General features: G+C 41.7%; 1 protein-coding gene across 1 annotated transcript; it reads right to left on the bottom strand.

Annotated features, from left to right (window-relative positions):
* Positions 1 to 3,414: 3,414 nt before the first annotated feature.
* Positions 3,415 to 4,613, bottom strand: LOC130599592 (claudin-8-like). The gene has a single exon (XM_057410182.1). It carries the CDS (start codon positions 4,343 to 4,345, stop codon positions 3,671 to 3,673), a length of 675 nt encoding a protein of 224 aa, XP_057266165.1. The 5' UTR covers positions 4,346 to 4,613; the 3' UTR covers positions 3,415 to 3,670.
* Positions 4,614 to 20,220: the final 15,607 nt, after the last annotated feature.

The raw sequence follows: 20,220 nt of genomic DNA, 5'->3' as shown, positions 1-20,220 counted from the left end.
AGAGAGTATTGTGGCTACCAGCTCCACGGGCAGTTGATGAATGAGGGGGAAGCACAGTTGGCAAGAGCTCAACTTGCTTGGCTCATTAGGGGTTGATGTGCAGTAGAGTCTCAGTCAAAGTGCAAGGGCTAGAAGCATCCAAAACCAGGTGATGGTGGAGGGGCTCAGTTCAGAGGCTCAACCCTGCTCTGAAAGACAACACTGGGGTAGTGGACATGCCTCCATCAGTACTGACCAGGACCTTCACAGGACTAGAGTTACTCAGTGCTGTCCTTCTTCCATCTCGGCAGGAAAACAGAGCTGTGCATCCTGCCACATGCTCAGAAAGCCCTCTGTATCTGCTGTGTTGGGTCAGAGCATGACCCTTGGCGAAGGGCTTAAAGCCTGATATTTCGTTAAGCACAAAGATACCCTGATTACAGCAGGCTGGAAGTGGGGACAGTACCTCCAAACACAGCTGTCCACTGACCCTGATCTCCTGCTGCTCTGTAGACACCTGCCCGTGACAGTGGCAACAGCAGATCTCTATACATCCCCAGGCTGACACAGAAAGGCTGTCCTTACAATGTGAGTCATGAGCCTTCCTGGCTGTGAGGCCCAAGATATGGCCTCTCCCAGTCTCTCCCTGATCCATTTTCTATTACTCTTTACTAGTCATTTTTGAGAGCTGAACAGAAAGCAAGAAGCCTACAGATAAACTCTCACATACAGGCACATGTATATTCAAAGGAGAGTACAACACCTATTCAGGACTGCACCTTAAGGAGAGATAAATCCATTATATGCAGCTGACCTTACTGGATTTGCAGATGTGTGATAACCTCGTGTGTCAGATGATTCATTCTCATATGAAATTGTAAAATGAGAGCTCACACACACTCATTCTCTGTTATGGCTCTGCCTTGCCTGTACAAAACAGCTCCTGAAACTGCAGCTCTGCTGTCACGTATGAATTTACCACCTCAATGTCTAGCCCTGATGAGACCACTGCCTTGTAATGCAGGTGGCAGATCTACCCTTGAGACCTCCACCGCAGCTGCAGCAGCAGTGGGAGAATTTCAGAAGAGGCTCGTTATAAATGAAAGCCCAGTTGCTCAATCACGGAGTGGTGATTGAAATCTTGAAACTTCACTCATCTGAGTTAAATGAGAATTACCCTTCTCTGACCTGCAAGTCGTACTTTCATTTACACAGCAGAGAAGGCACCAGATGGACCTGGAAAGGTTCCCCATCCATTTTTGGGGCACTTGTATGCATTGCAGAAATGCATACAAGTGCCTAAAGTACAGGGCAAAGGGGAACAAGCTGGACAACCTTGGTTTCATTTATGGAGGCAATACTACTTATTTCTTAAATAATTTCTCTTGTCTGTAAGAATGAAAATTACAGGATACGATATTAGAAATTTTATTGCTTCAGGCAGTTGGTTTGTGCTTGGATATATGCCCTTAGATGGGACCCTCTGCTCAGACTACTCAGGGCTTATTTAATACACAAAGCTGAGGGAGGCCAGCTCTGTTTGAAAAGGCTTTCATTTTGGTTGTTTTGAAGATACCGTGTATGGGCAAGATACAATTTAAAGGAAATAGCTGGGTGTGTATAGCAGGTACTTAAGGGGAATATGTATATATTATAATAATGTCAACTGTCTGCAGTATATATAGGATCTCTAACAGAGATTTTAAAAGACTCCAGGGTCCCACTCACAGTCCATTACACTTGTGTTCCTGTTAGTTCTGTGGATAGTTTTGGAAGTCTTCTTATAGGCTTCTTGTATCTTCTCTCGTTTGCACAACTAGACAAGTCTGTGCTTTACCAGGAACAGACAATACTATCCGATGCAGCAGTAGTGATCGATGTACAGAGGGCTTTTACAGAGATGTCATGCTTATTACACTTTTCACTGAGGCAAGTCTCAGACCTGCAGATGAATACTGTATGAATCACTCTATGTTTTGACAGCAGAGATAACTACAGTGCACCAGAATGTACACATGCACTTTCCTGATTAAGATCTTGTACTTACCTTCTAGAAGGATGAACTATGCACGTGACTTTATTATAGACATCATTATAAATCTGGGTGTTCTAGCTACGAGTTCTGAGTAGGATATTCACATAGTGCCTCTAACAACAGGTTTTGTCCTCAACTCTCTTCCCCCCAAAAAAGAGGCTGGTCTGGCATATAAACATTAATGAAAGAATACAAAGTAAATACAGCCATACACTGCTGTTTTACAGAAAGGTCATGCACATAGACATATGTAGACATAATCTGCTTTAAAAAAAGGAGGAAAAATAAAATTGCATAATTAAGCACATCTTACTATATCTTACAATCACTGTGAATAGAGATCTAGAGCAGATTTTGATTTCTCCTAGCTTGGTCACTTCTTATGAAGATTTTACTTCCAAACTTTCAAGTATATGATAATCCAAGGTATTTACCAGAGAACTACAGAACACAAAATGAACTTTCTGTAAAAGACCTAAAACTATCAATCAACCTCTAGAACCAGAATGTTGTCCTCCATTAAACACCAAAAATTGAATTGCCTTCTCATTTCATTCAAAGGCAAAAGTCCATTGAATGAGTTTGAAGTTACTCCTTATTCACTGGTTACAAAATTCTATTAAAATATTACTATTATTGATTAGTTGGGGTAATTTATTAAATGAATTTGTATATAACTATTTATTTTCCAGTAGGCTTGATTTCTTTTCATTGTGGCTTATCAGGGGTGCATGATGTTACTATTAAAAATATTGTTTAGCTTATTTTGATGCGAACTGTGAGAAAATGTTATGACTGTTTGTGTTCATTATGCCTGTAAACTATGCTTGTGTGAGAGGATCTCAGAAAAACTATTGGCCTGATCGTACAAAAGACCCTTATTTAAAAAATATATACCACAGAGTCCTGCAGCAAGAAGCCAACAAAGTGTTTGTAATCTGTACAATACTGCAAAAATGTTGTAAGCCGCAATGACTTTGCAAGGGAATACCGCTGCTACTAAAAAGAAGGATGTGAATGAGTTTGACCTATATGAATTACAAAAGAAATATTAACTTCTACCAAGAAGATGATGTTTAGGATGAGCATGAAGCTATGTTTATTCCCTGAAATAAGGGGTATTTTTCATATGTTTCAGCTTACCTTCTTCTGCAGAATAAATTCTTCATGCAACCTTCCATTAAACCTCCCGTAAATCAATTCCATAGTGAATGCTGTTCTTTAAAACCATTATTATCTTGTCCTTATTCACTGTTATCCCCTCTTTCCCAAGCAGGTAAAAAAAGTATAAATAAAAACCAACAGCTGTTTAACCCCGCTTCTTTTGCAATAGGCCAGAATTTCACACCACAGTAGAACTTTAAGCCTTTTATTACTGCTTTACAACACATAATATGCAACACAAAGCAAAGCCACAAAACACAAAAGCTATTTCAAGTTACTACTAAAATAATACTAAACATTCACCTTTCCATGTATTAAATTTGTCCCTGCTGCAGCATTAGTCACAGCAGAGCCCATTGGCGGTAATGCAGCTCCAAACAACAGCAGTTACAAAGCAAAAGGCAAAGGCAGCTTTCTAGCTGCCCTTTTGTGCAGAAGCTGAAATCCATTCAGACAGATTGAATGCTTCGAAAAAGGAAAGGCAGGAAGCATCTAGACATACTGACTTTTGTAGTATGAGCTTTCCATCTTCCTGTGCAAATGCTGGCTCTGAGTGGGATGCTGGTTTGGTGTGGAGTACCTGTAGCTTCTCGTTTTCACACAACAGCAGCAGAAGCAGCAGAATATGGCTCCAGCAGCAATGAGGCAGAAGGCAACTGCCCAGCCCAGGTAGAGGGCCTCTCCAAGCTCCCTTTTCTGTGCAACGTTGACCACAGGGTTATAGAAGTCACTGATGATGGCATTGGCAACCCAGCAGACTGCAATGAGCTCAACAACACCTGAGAGGATGAAGAGGAACCCAGCCACCAGACTAATATAGCCCTTGACTTGCCAGCTGCTCTGTGTGCACCGCATGCACTTCATCCCAGTAATGGCAACCATGAAAGCGAGGAACGAGAGCACCGACCCAGCACACATCAGTCCCCTGGATGCCTGCAGGTCCGGAGAGAGGGCCAGCACGGAGTCGTAGACCTTGCACTGCATCCTGATGTTGGCTTGCCTGATACAGTGCATCCACAGACCTTCCCAAATGGTCTCAAACACGATGATGTTGTTCTCAATGAAGGCAGACACCCTCCACTGAGGCATGCCTGTGACAGCAAATGTCCCAATCACGCCAATGCCACCAACAAGCAGCCCAGCAATCTTCAAAGCGCCACTGCCCATGTTGCCTTTGCAAGGTGAGACACACTTCAGCAGGTTTCCCAAGCCAGGCACACACTGCTGGCAAAAGAATCAGCACCTTTTTCCTGAAGTTGTTGTCCCTTGTGCAAAGAAAGTTTCAGAGTCAATCTGCACAACTTTAAATCGGCTTAAATCTGCACACATTACCTGGGACTTGGCTGCGCCTTCATCTCCTTTGTAATTCCCCGGCCACCACTGACTCAAAGAAGCAAACTGAGCAATCAAGTGGAACAACTTTCAAAGCAAGAGAAAGGACAGGGTGTGTGTAAACCAGCAAGAGCCACTTAGGATAAATATACCTTCTGAGGAAAATGCTTTGCATTGAAGCCATTTACTTAAAAAAATTAAAACAAAAAAAAAAAAAAAAAAGAGAAAGCCCTACCCATAACTCTAGCCATTAACTACAGGTTTGCCTGTGCTAAGGAAGTGGACTGGTCCCAGGAGGGAGACTTAGGTAAGTAGTGGTGCAGTAACTGAGGCTTTTGCACTAAACAGGCAAGAATATTCTCCCTCAGCCCAAAGGCAAATTGCCAAAAAGAAAGCAGAGCCCCACTATCTGCCACAGGGCCTCTGCTCCCAAAAGTACTTTTGTTCTGAAGCTTGAAGGAGAGTGCTGCAGTGATAGGATCAAGGAACAAAGCAAATCAAAAGGATAAAGTAACTCTGAACCTGAAGCAGTTCTGCAGAGTATAATGAAAGCTCTGAAAGACCATTTAAAAGGTAGAAAGGAACAATAAGAGACCTCAATCCTGCTAATACCTGTATGCATATATAGCTTTATACATTTCTGTTGCTTTACAAAGTGTTATGGGCACAGGTAAGCTTCTGGAGATATCCACATGCTTAAATGTTTGCATAATCAGGTCTACAGAACAGTGATGTAAGCTATGTAGCAAATTGTTTTCCTGTGCAAAAGTGAACCCAGCAATTACCCTGTAATGGAATTCTAGTTCAATGGAAAACACTGGCTCTCCAAGTAAAGACCTGTTAGAGCTATCCATGTACGAACAAACAGTTTAGAAGTGTTTTAGGACATCATATTCATAAAAAAAAAATAATTTAAAAACCCAAACAAACAAACAAAAAACCTGAAACCCACCACGTAATAATTATGGAGAGCAGGTGAACTGCTCATTCTAGGTATGACCAGCAGACAATCCTGGAAAGTGTCAGGTGAAGAAATATGATGAAGTCAGAGCAACAGAAACCACAGTCAAAGACCGCAGAAAAAAAAACCCCAGTCATGTAACAATGGATTCTTTTTACAAATTCATATAGCTACAAATGTGTGCCGGGAATATTCAGCCTGATCTCTGCATATGCCTTAACATGGAAAATAAAAACTTACGCACAAACTAGCATTTTTCGTTACAAAGTAGTACGCCATATGTTAAGACAAGAACTAATTTGTTATACTGTAAAAGATCAATTTCAGTTATAATTACCTAGATATTGAAATACTGGTCTCCTGCTAGTCATTTGAACTTTCTTGTCTCTATTTCTTTTCTTGCCATTTATATATCTTCAAAACCAAAAAGCAAACGCAAAAAAATAGAGCAGTGAAGTGCTAAATATGCCAGCTTTTTTGGCATATCAAAGACAGGGAAAAGATAAAAGTCCCACTTACATGTAATATTTTATGCTCTCTAAGTGTGTTTCTGTGTGTGTGTGCATAAAACATTGGTTAGGAGGCAAGTCAGAAGTACTCTACAAATCTTTCCATATTCATTTTGGTTTTCATATCCACCTGCTTTTCCAGCCTCTGCAGCATGCTAAAATGGCGAATGCAGGTAACCTCTTCTGCTTCTTGTCCCTTGAGCCCTGATTTTTGGTCAGGCAACTTTCCATTATACCCTTTTGGATGTGTTTATACCTCTGAAACCAAACATGCATGCCTTTCCTAATCCAAAGGTACTGAAAGCCTTGACCTAAAAAGTGCATTAGTGTGATGGCAGCTCCAAAAGCATTTTAAGAAATGAGAAGCCTAGCAGGAGTCTGGTATTTTGGATGCTCAGTTGCATCTGATCCCACTGTAACTACGACGGCTGCTCTGTGTTTCTCCTGCCACACGTTTGTATTTGCAGTTTTGGCTGGTTCTTGCCATCAGTCAGCCTTCCTTGGCAGTTTGAGCCTTTTTTGCCATGTTTGTGAGCCAGGCAGGGGAGGGGCCCTACAGTCTCCAGAGTTAGGGATCCCAACTGCTACGTGAGCTGAAGGTCAGTCTTATTTCTGACTGCCTCTGGGCTTCATGCTCTGCAGTCCCATGCCCTGGCACCCTGCTGTGCTCCTTGCCTCTGCTGGCCATACCCTCCTCCCAAAGGTGAAGTGCACTGCAGGGGCAAGCATGCTGAGGGTAATAGCCCTTCTTCTGCGACCTCTGTGGAGGGTGTCTGGACAGCAATAAAGGATGACTTGACTCCGAATGCATTCCCAATGCATTAATTTGGAGAAACCAGGCTTACTGTATTGACTAAGAACTGTATAGACTACAGTATGACAGAGTCTGGATCTGTATAGCTGGAATCACAATTTGCTGTTTTGCATGCTGCAAACTAATCCATCATGCAGACCTGTAAATGATGGGGGTCAGACAGGACTTGGGAAAAATTTCTTGGATAACCAGATTCATAGAATCACAGAATAATTCAAGTTAGAAGGAGCCTCTGGATGTCACCTAATCTAACCCATGTTTTGAACCTGTGCCCTCCAAACTCACAAGGCTATGGACTCAATCAAGGTCCGCTTCAGTCATCAAAAATGTCCCAAAGATTTCTTGGAGGACGAGCGTAGTTAAATCCTGCTCCCCCTAGGGTGAGACAAAGAGGATTTTGAGTAGCAGCTATAAATACACAGTATTTCTCTGCTCAAATGGATTTGTCATATTAAATACAATGTAACTAACGTTGCATGGTTTTGCAGTCCCGTGGTTGCCACTCAAACAGCAAAGAAAAAGCTACCAGCCTACAGCAGAACAAATAAACAAGCATTTTAATAACAGATCAGTAAGTAAACACAAATGTGATACAAGCGTACAAGCAGCAGGACTGATTTTTCTTAGAGTCTACTGAAGTTCTAATTTACAGGACATGGAAAATAATTAGCTGAGCAAATATAATTTACCCACGTTATTGATTAATTTACAAAACCATTAAAGCTCCCATATAAATTCATGGTAAGACCGTGTCTGTGTCAAGGATTCAGTATTTGAACATTCTCAGAAGGATTACATTTTAGTGCCTTATCTTGCTTAAAACCATTTTCAGGAGGAAATGTGAGGAAATCTTATTTAGCATTATGGATTGCATCTGCTTGTTTACAATTAAAACACAGGAAGGGGGCAAGTCAAGAATCTCATTATTTATTCTTCTCTGTATTCAGACATGCATTTCATTACAAGGAAATATCAGAAATACCTGGGACTAATCATATTTCACTGTTAGTCACAGGATCCTATTATTTTGTCATAAAACAAAAATACATATATATAATTTAACCATTTTACTCTTTCCTTTCGTATTGTGTGCAGTTCTGGTGTCCTCAACATAAAAAGGACATGGAACTGTTGGAACAAGTCCAGAGGAGGGCCACAAGGATGATCAGGGGACTGGAGCACCTCCTGTATGAAGATAGGCTGAGGAAGTTGGGGCTGTTCAGCCTGGAGAAGAGAAGGCTGCGTGGAGACCTCATAGCAGCCTTCCAGTATCTGAAGGGGGCCTATAGGGATGCTGGGAAGGGACTCTTCATTAGGGACTGTAGTGACAGGACAAGGGGTAACGGGTTGAAACTTAAACAGGGGAAGTTTAGGTTGGGTATAAGAAGGAAATTCTTTCCTGTTAGGGTGGTGAGGCACTGGAATGGGTTGCCCAGGGAGGTTGTGAATGCTCCATCCCTGGTGGTGTTCAAGATCAGGTTGGACGAGGCCTTGGGTGAGGTGGTTTAGTGTGAGGTGTCCCTGCCCATGGCAGGGGGGGTTGGAACTAGATAATCTTAAGGTCCTTTCCAACCCTAACGATTCTATGATTCTATGATTCTTTCCCTTTCCCCTTCTTTTCTCTTTCACTTTCGCACTATGGTAAGAAATTAATTTCCTTAAAGTCAGTGCCAAGCTTTTCTGTATGACCCATGTATTTTCCCGCACAGTGTTCCCAGCTCCTTCCTTTTTTCCTCTTCAGAGCAGGTGAGTAAGTTACAGGCACACATTGTTCTATATTCTTGGTGAGTAATGTGGACCTTAAGCAAGTATAGCATCACCTCGGCAGAAAATACATAACATTTCAGGACTGGGTTTGGTTGGTCTGTCTGTGAGCCTCAAACAAGACATTTGACTCTTCAGTAGCACCTTTCTCCAATGAATGCCTTTGTGAGAGAGCAAGAAGGGATTTCTCACGCTTCTTACATGGCTTTTTTTCTGAATGCTGCTTTCAGTTTCAGGAGGAGGTGAAGAGATAACTCTGTGATTAGTCCAGCTGCCACTTAACACCATTTCTCACAGCTTCCCTGGGAACCCACTGCTCCCCAGCAGAGTAGCACAGCCCCCAGGTCCATGTCATGACTCATTTTCAGCCACTAAAGGTGTTTTGTAATAAAATACAACAGGAAAATGCAGTTTAAGCATTATGTCCTTCCTCTTCCTTAGCATTTAGCATTTTTAAATTCCAGAGCTGTGAAGTGCCAAGAGTAATCACTGATGCTGAAGGGGAGGTGGAGAGACAGGGAAGAAGTTGTTGCTCAACACCTCCAAAGCTCTCACCCTGCATCAGTAGCGCATTGAAAAGAATCCTGATTATTGATGCTCTTATGCGAAAACAGAGTGCTGATGTCAGACAAGTTGTTCAGCATTTTCTTTCTTGGACGGTTATTATTACTGTGTCAGTGGATGTATGCTGCTCTATGGCTAGCCCCAGGTATACTGTAACCTGGCACTTACTTTTTCTCCAAGAACTTTTACCTAACGCAGCAGAACATGAAAAGCCAGTTCAACATATCTAATGAAAGCGGAGTCACATACATTCATAACCAGCTTTACTGAAGAGCCACTTCTTTTCAGTTGAGGTAGCTTTTACTCCTGTACCTTCTCTCTAGAACACTTCCCACTAACAAGAAAGCATTGTCTAGATGGCAAAATGGACACTGAAAGAAGTGAAATAATTAATAATCCTTGGCTAGTAATGTAACAGCATTGCAGAAAATCTTTCTGCCTAGTATCCCAAATAGCTCTACACATTCACTTCTCTTCCTCCCCGTGCTTTAAATCTCACATAAAACTCATGACAATGTGATGATGTTCCCCTTGGATTAACATGCAGTGTGGAAATTTTAATTTCCCTGCTTTTAAGCTCTGTTTGTTTTGTGAAGTGTTAATGCAGAAAATTTGCCTGACTTGGAACAGGGATGCACAGCTCAAAAACTGGATTTCTGAAGTTACACAGTGGCTAAAGAGCATCAGAGGCCACAACTTCCCATGCTGTCTTCTTCTGTACACCCTTACAGACAGCTGAAACTTCATGAAAAGCTGGATACAAACAACTGGCCTCTTACATTGCTGAATCTTCATCAGAATTAATAACACACAATTCTATGCTGAAGGAAGGGATGTAAAGCTATCCACCTGGTGGCTCGAAAAACAGACTAGGTGAAGTTCACAGGCAGATGTCAGGGAATAATTCTGCACCATGACAAATTCACCCTGCGGCAGCTATAAGACATTTCTGGCCCCAGGCTAGCATTTGGTTTGTGGGTTCTCCCTGGGAGCTAGAAAGAGTCGAACTAGGAACCTGTCTTCTGACTTCAGAAACCTACCTTATGATAACTGAAACTCATTTCCCCTCTGCTGTGACATGACTAGGAACACAAAGTATTTTGTATAAAGTCTCTTTTTCCTTCATGCAGGAAGAGACAAGATCAGTAACATGAAGGCCTGAGATGAATATATTTCCTCATTGTTTTAAAAATGTCTGTGATGTATTTGAAAGACAATTTAAATCCCAGTTTACCCCATGCAGGTGGTTGCCTCCGTAACATTCTCCAGCATCTCCTGCAGTTAGCCTACAACCTACAGATGCCAGACCTTCTTTAAATGTTGCCTAAGCTGACTTGATTAAAAGTTTTACACCTCTGGACAAAACCTATCATTTGTGGCATTTCTGCTCCAACCCAATTGAAGCATTACCATATCACACTTAATTTTCTTTTCTGAAATGGCTCCAGGCTTTTCTTTTTAGCATTCCTAACATTCTTGCTGTGAAGGGCTGCCCATCCTGATTCACAAGACTTTGTGGGTGTGACACGATAGTCCATTAAAGATAAAAACAACTGGCCAGTGCTTGTCTTCTTTTATACCCCAGATGCCTCAGTGACTGCAGCAGGATTTCCCAGCTGGAGTGAGAGAAAAACCTGCTTGCCTAGAATCTATATTAAGAATTTAGCAGAGAAAATGATCAGAGGAGATAAAGACTATTTCCAATTCAATTAGTAATGTTTAATCTTTTGGTGTAATAAGATCATGTGGTGATAATTGTATATTGTAGAAGCAGTCAGGCATTTTTGAGGCATAACAGTAAACTTGCAGTCATTCATAGTAACCTAAGGCAAAGGAAAGAAAAGGGGACAAGCAAACCCACAAATTCAGAATACATGCTGTGTGAAGTCAGAATACTGAAGGGAGACTTGCTTCTGTAGCACAGCAGTTAATCTGTAACCCACAGAATGGGCACATACATGCTTTAGAGGTATCACTGCAGTGTAAGGACCTTACACAAATACAAACAGCACGTATTTCTTGATTCTGGTTTTCTGTCTTCCTGATAGGCTTCCCCACTCTTTTTTCTTGATTTGCCTTTTTTTATTCTTGTTAGAAAGAGTCCAGGCTTGTACCCCAAAAGATTTCCTAACACACTTTTGCCTCTGCAGCAGCTTACTTGGCTTTAGCACTGATGGATTTCTGTGAATGAGCAAAATAGCATCTTCTAAAACAAATCAGCACAACCTGGCACAATTTCTGGAAAAAGAAGAGACAAATCAGTAACACAACAAGTATTGTCAAGCAAGCCAAAAGAAGCTCTAGAGTTTTGTTCTTTGCATGGCAATTGCTGTAACGCGATACACATTTTGTGCTACAAGTCAGCAGCTGGCATGTTTTCAGAGTGCTCCCACAAATCTTTCTAAGCACACCCTGGCACTGCTGACATGGCTGCTCCTCGCAACAGCTATGCCTGAGTTCTCTTTGGCCTCATGTGCAGCAGCAGCAGCAGCAACTTGTATTCAAACCTACCTCTTCCTATGTGTTAAGCCCACACAGATGCCAGGCAGTGCTCTAGTATTAATGAGACCTTCCCTTCCCTATTCAGTCTCCACAGCGTGTTTTTGACTGTAGGAGAGATGACACAAATATGCAAGCTGTTTTACAAAGAAAGCCCCTTGAGCCTGAAATCAAATTGCAGAGCATGGAGTCCGCTGCTATGAAGGGTGTGCTAGTTGCAGTCTTTCACTAGCCACATCTTATAAATCTCCTTGAACTCTGGGGTGAGAGAGAGGGCAGAGGCAACTGCTGCTTGTAAACTTCTTTTACTCACTGCCTACACTGGCCAGGGTTCCATGTTCCAGAGACAGGAAGGAAGGAGCTGCTGTTTCCACACACAGGAGCTCATCACCTGCAAAAATAAAAGGGCAGCAGCTATTGACTTTCTTTTACGTGGACAGAATGTGGTCGGGAAATAGTCCATCTCAGGAATCCAGGTTTAGGTACTTCTATAAGAACACAGCTGGGGTTGAGGGCTGGCTGAAGGGAATAAATTTAGACTCATACTCCTTATATGTGATTCAACCCCCTCAAAGGCACTTTCATGGTTCAAAGGGGACAAAACTTTCTCCTTGTAAATGTTGCAATTGTCAGTGGTGCTCTAGAAAAAGGCATCTAAAACAAGTATATATAACTAGGAAGCCTTAAAAAAAACTGAAGGAAGGATTAAAATATCATATAAAGGGGGATTTCAAGGTTTTCTTCTTTACTTTTTTTGCCAACCTGATTAGGAATCCATCTCTCCTAGTTAGATTCTGGGTTAAAATGTTCTCCTTTATTTCAAATTCTCCTTGTTTGTTGCTTTCCACCGCTGCTTCCATTGGTAACATGGGCCAAGGGTAGACAATATTCTCACAGACCAGGTTTTTCCATGGTGGACCCCTCCCAAATCCTGTAGGAGATCCATTCATGGAGTAACAGAAACACCAGCACACTTACAATGCCAAAACTTTTCAAGATCAAGGCAAAGTGTTCCAGCTGCAATGTTAGTCAGAGATCAATATGCTATTAAAGTAGTTAGGGTGCTGTACAAGAAATCTTTACAAATTCACCATGGAACACCCATATGACTAAATGAAACAAGCTCTAGATGAAATAGATTAATGGAGGCAAGAAAAAGGAAGAACTTTCTTTACATTTCAATACTATTCATAGTATTTAATCAAACATGCAGGAAATTTTCCGAAAGGCGTTTTAACCAAATTGATCACTATATTCAAAACAAAGTTGTTTGTTCAGCAAAAGGCATAAGAGGAAAAAAGAATAATAAAAAAACACGTAGTTTGGGGTGAGCAGAACAGCTGAAAACTAAGAGAAGAGAAGGAAAAGAAGGAATCTGGGGAGGCTGAAGTGTGCTGGGTTGTTGGCTTTTTCACTTGAACCACAATGAGAAATCATTGGCTTTCAGGGAGTTCTCCTTTTGGGGATTGCTTACAAGCCCTGGCTCCTTGGGAGATGCAGCTCCTTGGATTTCCATTCTTACCCCAAACCCTTTTCTCTTTCTAAGAAAACTGCAGGTACATACCCAAACTTCACTTTACTTGTGCTTCAATATACAGATGTTGCCTTCATATCCCACGTATGTATACTGACGGCTCGATATTGAGAGCTTCACATCTCACCCATTCCCTGATCGGGTGGCTCTGTCTCCAGATTTGGAATATCTATCTCCTCTATTGTGATTGTTGCAGCCAGCATCTTCAGATAACGCAAGGTTGTATGTTGGATCATTTGAAGTCAACCTTGAGAACAGGTAAGTCTTCACTTTTATTTAAGACAGAATAGCATCTTCTTACAGTCCCAAAGATAGCTGATTGAAAAGCATTCTCGCAGCAGCGATTTAAGTTAACTTTTTGCCTGTGCCCTACAAGAGCCTAGAAGAGCTCACACAGTCACTTACAGCAGTTCCTGGTGTCCTGCTGCAGTCTGAGCTTCGCATACCAAGAAAGAAGGGGTTTGATCGAGCCTGTAAGGACAGAGCTGAGACTCTTCTACAAAGGAAGGGACAGAGTGAAAAGGCAAAGCCGTGAGAAAATCCCTTCACAGTGAGGCTGCCTACTCCTGCTGCCTCCAGGAACAGGCAAGGAGCCCAGTAGCACTGCTGGAGTCACCACAGAAGATTTGTCCATTCCCACCACCCCACTGATGGCCATCTGCCAAAATCTGTCCTCCAGACAAAAGTCTCCAGTGCTCTTTCCCTGCAATGCCAGGCTGCAAAACAGTGTGGGCAGTACGGGCAGGCTCCCCCACTGATGTCCTTAACGCACAGGCAGGAGCTGCCCTGTGCTAGTGTGTGTGGCATGCAGGTGTGCTCCAGGGCAACCAGCTCTGGCTATGGCAATGAACTGCTTTGCCAGCATAAATAATTAACCTGGTAAAAAAAATCCACTGGGAGCTCAGTTACCACATTCAGGTACTGTGTCTTTGGGAAAGATAAGCTTAAAATGGGAGCAAATACTTCAAAGGCCCACCTACACCCACTGAACTACACTCTGGATTTATGCCTGATAGGTAAAACAAGATTTTTGCATCAGGTTTTTTGAATTGATTCTACTTGATGGGATGAAAACCTCTAATAGCTACACTCATTGGTACTATATATATGCAACCAATTAGATCAAAATTAATCTTGTATTAGAGCTATTGCTAGGCTCTTGGAAGATGTTATACTGCAGCTGTAAAAATTGCTATTTGCTCTTAAATTGGACCATCAGATTAGTGTTTTATAAGTAACAATTCCTATGCCTTGCAATGTTACATCCCAAATCCTGTGGCAATTTACTATCAAATAACAATAGGATTACTTCTTTCTGGCAACTATGACTAGCAAGTTCCATTCAAATTATTTCTAAAAAGTACTACCCCTAAAATCACTTTTCTGAGCACTTTAAAAAAAAAGAAATATGTCCCTTTTGACCAAAAACCTTAGGCAAGATCAATAGTCTCGGCTTCTATCCAGAAATTAAAGATGAAATATTTAATGGCTAAAAAACAGCTTAAAAAGCAGCCTGGTCCCAGTGGCTCTAACAGCAAATTCTCATCTCTTTTGGTTTTGTATTTCTACAATAAATTTATGAAACCTGCGTTGTTAAACCAGAATTTGCCCCCTATAGGAAAAGAGCGTACATTTTCAACTCTTTTTTCTTGTGAAAAACAATCTAGGTCAGAATTCTTTGCAATGGCACCTTCTGTAGCACTGTACTTATTAAGTGACAGGCAAAATGTGTAGCTATAAGGAGTCTAAACAAACAAATGTGATATAGGTGGATGAAGAGGAATTGGAAATATGGGGAAGAATTCAGTGTGACAAAACCCACACTTCTTTAGTTCTAATACCTTCTCTTCTCTGCAGCGTCCCAAATAATCCTTATCAAAATATTTTATTCTCAAACTATGTTGTCTCTTATCTTTTTATGCCATATTTTTGTATTTGGTCTTAATCTTCTTCTATTTAGCTTGTACCAGCCTCTGGCTTTTTCACGTTTAAGGATTTTCTTTCTGCAAAAATTTCCCATTAGGAGTAGGAAAAAACTGAAGTATTTCTGTGGTTAAAGAAGCACACAGGAGCTAATGTTATATGTGAGATGGGAGGGAAGATATGGATGTTTTTGCATGAATTCATTTTCCTAAAAATTAAAGACAAGTCATATAATTTTTTCTTATAATGATATTTTCCATAGGATGAAGGCAAGCTGGGGGCAGTGAAGTGAAGTTACACTGATTTACAATAATGCAACACATCAGATTCCAGCCTGCTGTCTCAGGAGTGTGCTTCCAACTCCCATAAACAGCTCTGGAGCTCTTTGGAGGAAACAGTTACTTTATAATTTCACCACCAACTAGAAAGTCAACATCAGCTCTAGTGTTGCTAAATTATTCCCCCTCACAAAAGCAGCTGTAAATGAACACTATCATTACAGATCTCAAACACACCTTTTTTTAATCTTTTCTTACAAATTCTCATTTAATATTGCAGATGAATATTTATTTTTATTACCCTGAAACACCATAGAATGTGCACTCAGTCACAAATTCTTCATCAGACAATCAAGATTTCATATTTTCTGTTGCCACATGAATTTCTTCTGGTAGAAGAGATCTGTATTTCAGAGCAGGGAGTGGGATAAATAAATATAAGAATAAAAAAACCTTTTCTTTAGCAATTATATATTTGCTCTGACTGTGTCATGCTATACAAAAAAAGGTGGATTCAGAGTATGGCTCCGCTGCCACAAAGATGCAATTGTAGAGCATGTAGGGAAAGCCAGGCTATGTTCACCCTGGCTGCACATTTAACACAGAAAATCAAACCCAGACTTTAGTTTGGGGTGTGTAGGCTCAGCAGGGACCTCAGATTCAGCTTGGGAGCTCATGCTGAAGCCCAAGCCACTGGCAGGCCATTACTGCCATAACTTTTGTTAGCTAAGTAAGAAAACAGGATGTGTCCTAGTGCTTTAATCACATTTATATTTGAGATGGCAATTATTGTACAGAATCATCTGCAAAAGCTGTTCAAAATATTTACAGTGAGTGATGAGTTTTCAGGCTTGTGTTTCCAGGAACTTGGCCTTAGGTTTACTGATTTCATAGTAACAAAGACCTCCTCCCACTTAGCCACCCTCACACCACACTGCCTAAGTTTTCTAAATCCAGAGCACAAATGAAGACACTGAGGTCAGGCACAGCTGAGAGAGAGAAAATAAATCTGCTCTAATGGATGCAGCCTGATATTTATTATTTTTCCTCTTGTCAAACACCCAAACAAACCCACACAGGATGTTTGCTTCCAACCAATGCAGACTGCAGTGTTTAATAAGCTGAAAGCTCCACAGATTGAGCCCTGATGAGTTTGCACTGCTGCAGTTAAAACCCAAGTTTTAAAGGAGACAGAAATGGCCATAGGATATCTGATTATGTCCTGGATCAAAGTGAAATGGTGAACACCTGAGTTTAGGTGATAATATCACCAAATGTTCTTAAGCGCTATGAAAACTGCTGTTGTTGTTCTAGGGTCTCTTTGAACTGCTGAAGTGTTGCACTCCTGGAGAGAAGCACAAACGTACAGCTAAAGTAGGCGTAAGCATTGAACACACTCGAGACAGTGTGTTATATCTTAAGACTTTTACGGTTTCTTCTTAAAACATATGTAGTCTCTCGGCAAACTCAGTTAACAGTTACCTTGGTTTTCCTTTTGGTATGAAAAATCATAGAATCATAGAATAGTTAGGGTTGGAAAGGAATTTAAGATCATCTAGTTCCAACCCCCCTGCCATGGGCAGGGACACCTCACACTAAACCATCTCACCCAAGGCTTCGTCCAACCTGGCCTTGAACACCACCAGGGATGGAGCATTCACAACCTCCCTGGGCAACCCATTCCAGTGCCTCACCACCCTAACAGGAAAGGATTTCTTCCTTACATCCAATCTAAACTTCCCCTGTTTAAGTTTTAACCCATTACCCCTTGTCCTGTCACTACAGTCCCTAATGAAGAGTCCCTCTCCAGCATCCTTGTAGGCCCCCTTCAGATACTGGAAGGCTGCTATGAGGTCTCTATGCAGCCTTCTCTCCTCCAGGCTGAACAGCCCCAGTGAATATAAAAGTTACAGAAATAGTGACACTGCATGAATAGCCTGTCTTAGTAAGCCAATCTTAATCTTGTCAAATTTGTTTTGTAGGACTTAATATCTCTTTAAATTTAATAACATGGTTATTTGTATTGATCTGTTCTTAAAACATAGTCACATGCCAGTTCAGGGCAGGAGGGCAACCCCAGTCCCTCATGAATACAGTGAAATCTTGCACAACGACCTAGTAGGGAAAAGACAAAATGAGTCAACCCCATGTCATTGCTCTTCCTGAAGCCAGCCCTTGGTGGTAAACCTACCTCTAGGAATCCTTCTCTTTGCTCACTGATGACCTTGCCCTCTACTCCCTACAAAATGGCCTCAAATTTCTTTGTGTTGCTCTCTGCAGTCCTGGGTGCATTGTTGCCCTGTTGCTCCCAAATGCACATTGGGCTGAAGCCATGAGTGTAAAGGCTGTTGTTTTAGGAAAGCTTTCTGCAAGCCATCCTTTCCAAGAAAAGAAGGCTCACAAAGTCTGTCTCAGAAGAGGCATGCTGCTTTGTTTATTTGTTTTGACTTCTCCTGGCTTGGTTCCTCGGAGAACTGGTTTATAGGCTCTTAGCTCTTGGGAATCCAGCTGTCTCCTGATTACAATGTTGGCTGTCCTCCTAATTTCCCGACGTACTGTTTATCCTCTCTCTGCTGCTTTGGACAGCATTACCCACTCCCTAGTTTGTTTTGCATAGAGGTTCAGTACACAGAAAGAGATATTCCCATCTGGGCAATGAAAGAGCTGCACTGGGAACTTCTGCCCCCAGCACCTATAATGTCACAGCTTATGGCTGTTGTACTTGCTATATGCATTTTAACAATCATTTATTATACTTTGTATTTCAAATAGTCTTGACTTGAGAAAAGCTTTTAAGCCTAGACAAGGGTTGGAAAGGATCACTCACAAAGCACTGAATACCGAGGAGTCCCTAGATTTCAGCCCTGGGGTATAACAGGACTGAATGATCTTTCAATGAAAGGTAGCTCAAGAATTTGAGGATAATTCCCATCTATGCATGTTACAATTTTTAACACATACCCTCATGTAAGGTTGATGTGTCACTATGGCACTGCATGATGCCAGCTATTACTAGATTTTCTTTAGTGAAATTACTGTGTTTTTATTGATGTGAGGTTAGCACAGTATGATGGAAAACTAGGTAAATGATCACTGATGTTCTGGTCAGCACTGTGATTTCTTTTGATAAAAGTCTGTTTTGATTAATTGATGCCAGCAACAAACTATTCATTATTTCAGGATTTGTCTTCCAGTGCTTTGCATTTTGAGCACTCATAGCTAACTGTGCCAACTACATATCAGTTGTGTCCTGTCATTTCACTCACTTTGCATAAAAGTCAGCAGCTAGACAGTGGGACGGCAGGAAAGAACAGCCCCTTTGAAAACTGTTGCCCTGACACCACCAGGCTGAAGGTCCTTGGTGAATGAAGCTTACACTGGCCATTGGGGCAGGGGGAGAGGTGGGATGGCCCCTTCTGCAGCTTCATCCTTCCTATACCTGCAGGACCAGCAGCACTAGAGGCAGCAGAGCGACTCCCCTCCCCGTCTTCCTGGAGAACCTTCTCTCCTCAAAGGGCTTTTAACCAAAGCCCATTCAAAGGCAGTGAGCATCCAGCAAAGGTCATAGCAAGACAGAATATCAGGACTCCACATGGCAGCAGTTTCTGGTTTAGGCTATAAAGGCTTAAGCCATGAGAAGACAACAATATGCTATGACAAATGCCTTCCTCCAGAGCAAGACACGGCGGTGCACAGACCCAGGTTACATGGACTGTCATGTGTCAAATGCTGCTTAGAAAATCTGCCAGGAGAGGCTGTCTTGCTGGGAGCCGCTGCAGGGTGGAATAAAAGTGTGCGTACGCTGGGAAGTTAAAAACAAGTCCAAGCCTAATGACTGTTCTAGTGGTGACCTGGAGTCCACATAAAAGCAGGAAAAGTGTGCTGAATGTCCTCACTGGTTGATTATCACCCATTGTCTAACATAAAGTGAGTCAAAAAGATTGGTAAACCCTGCTGCGGTCTCAGAGACCAAATCAGCCAAACAAATTAATTCCACTGCTTGTTGTTAACATGTCCCAGAACTGTGAAACAAAAGGTAAAAAGCAATATGTTGCTCCCCTCTCTAATTTTAAACACAGTTCTGCAGACATGATGCTCCTTACCACAGATTCATTACAAAGCAGCAACAATAGAGAGGCAAAGCAAAATAAAACCTCCACATCTCCCTGGGGACGTGCAGTCCCTTTCTTACCCTTTTATTTTTTTCCTTTTTGGCTTCTGTGTAGGCAACTGGCACTGGAGAGTAAGCAGACACAACAGAACTATGGGCTATTACCAAACCATGGTTAAAAGAAGAAAGGCTGATGTGAGATTGCACTGTGCCCCAGTTTACTGTGCAAGAGAGGGGAAGAATGACAGTGGAGGTGGGAAGAATTACCGTTGCTTTCATAAAAGATGGACAATTGCTTCTCAGAATTATGGAAAGATCCAGCTTAAATATAGTAATTAGCACAGAATGGAAATGAAAGTTTCTTTCACAACAAATAGCAATTACCAAAGAGGCCTGACTTGGAAGCTAATGTGAGTTTGTAACGAATAAAGAGCTATGTAGCGGATGTACAGACAGCAATTTAATCAGCCCAAGGATATAAGGGGCCATGGTCAGCTCCAGTCAGCAGGGTGGAATATAAAGCACATACATTAAAATATCAATAAAGGAAACAATGAAGCCATTCAAAATATCAGCTAAGAGTTAGTCACTGTGTATTTCTCCAGACTGCATGGCACTGTCGAATCAAAACTTATTCATTCCACTCACCCAGGAAGTCAAACGAAAAGAAATGCATTGCCCATATACTGGAAATACAGGGAGGCCTGAAGTCCTCCCCAAGGATGATAAGTCACCCAAAATTGCCCAGACCTC

Source organism: Pezoporus wallicus, unplaced genomic scaffold, assembly GCF_028554395.1.
Source record: "Pezoporus wallicus isolate ANWC-B61680 ecotype Strahan unplaced genomic scaffold, APGP_CSIRO_Pwel_v1 contig_7011, whole genome shotgun sequence".
Classification (NCBI taxonomy): Eukaryota; Metazoa; Chordata; class Aves; order Psittaciformes; family Psittacidae; genus Pezoporus; species Pezoporus wallicus.
This window is presented reverse-complemented; position numbering and strand designations above follow the sequence as displayed.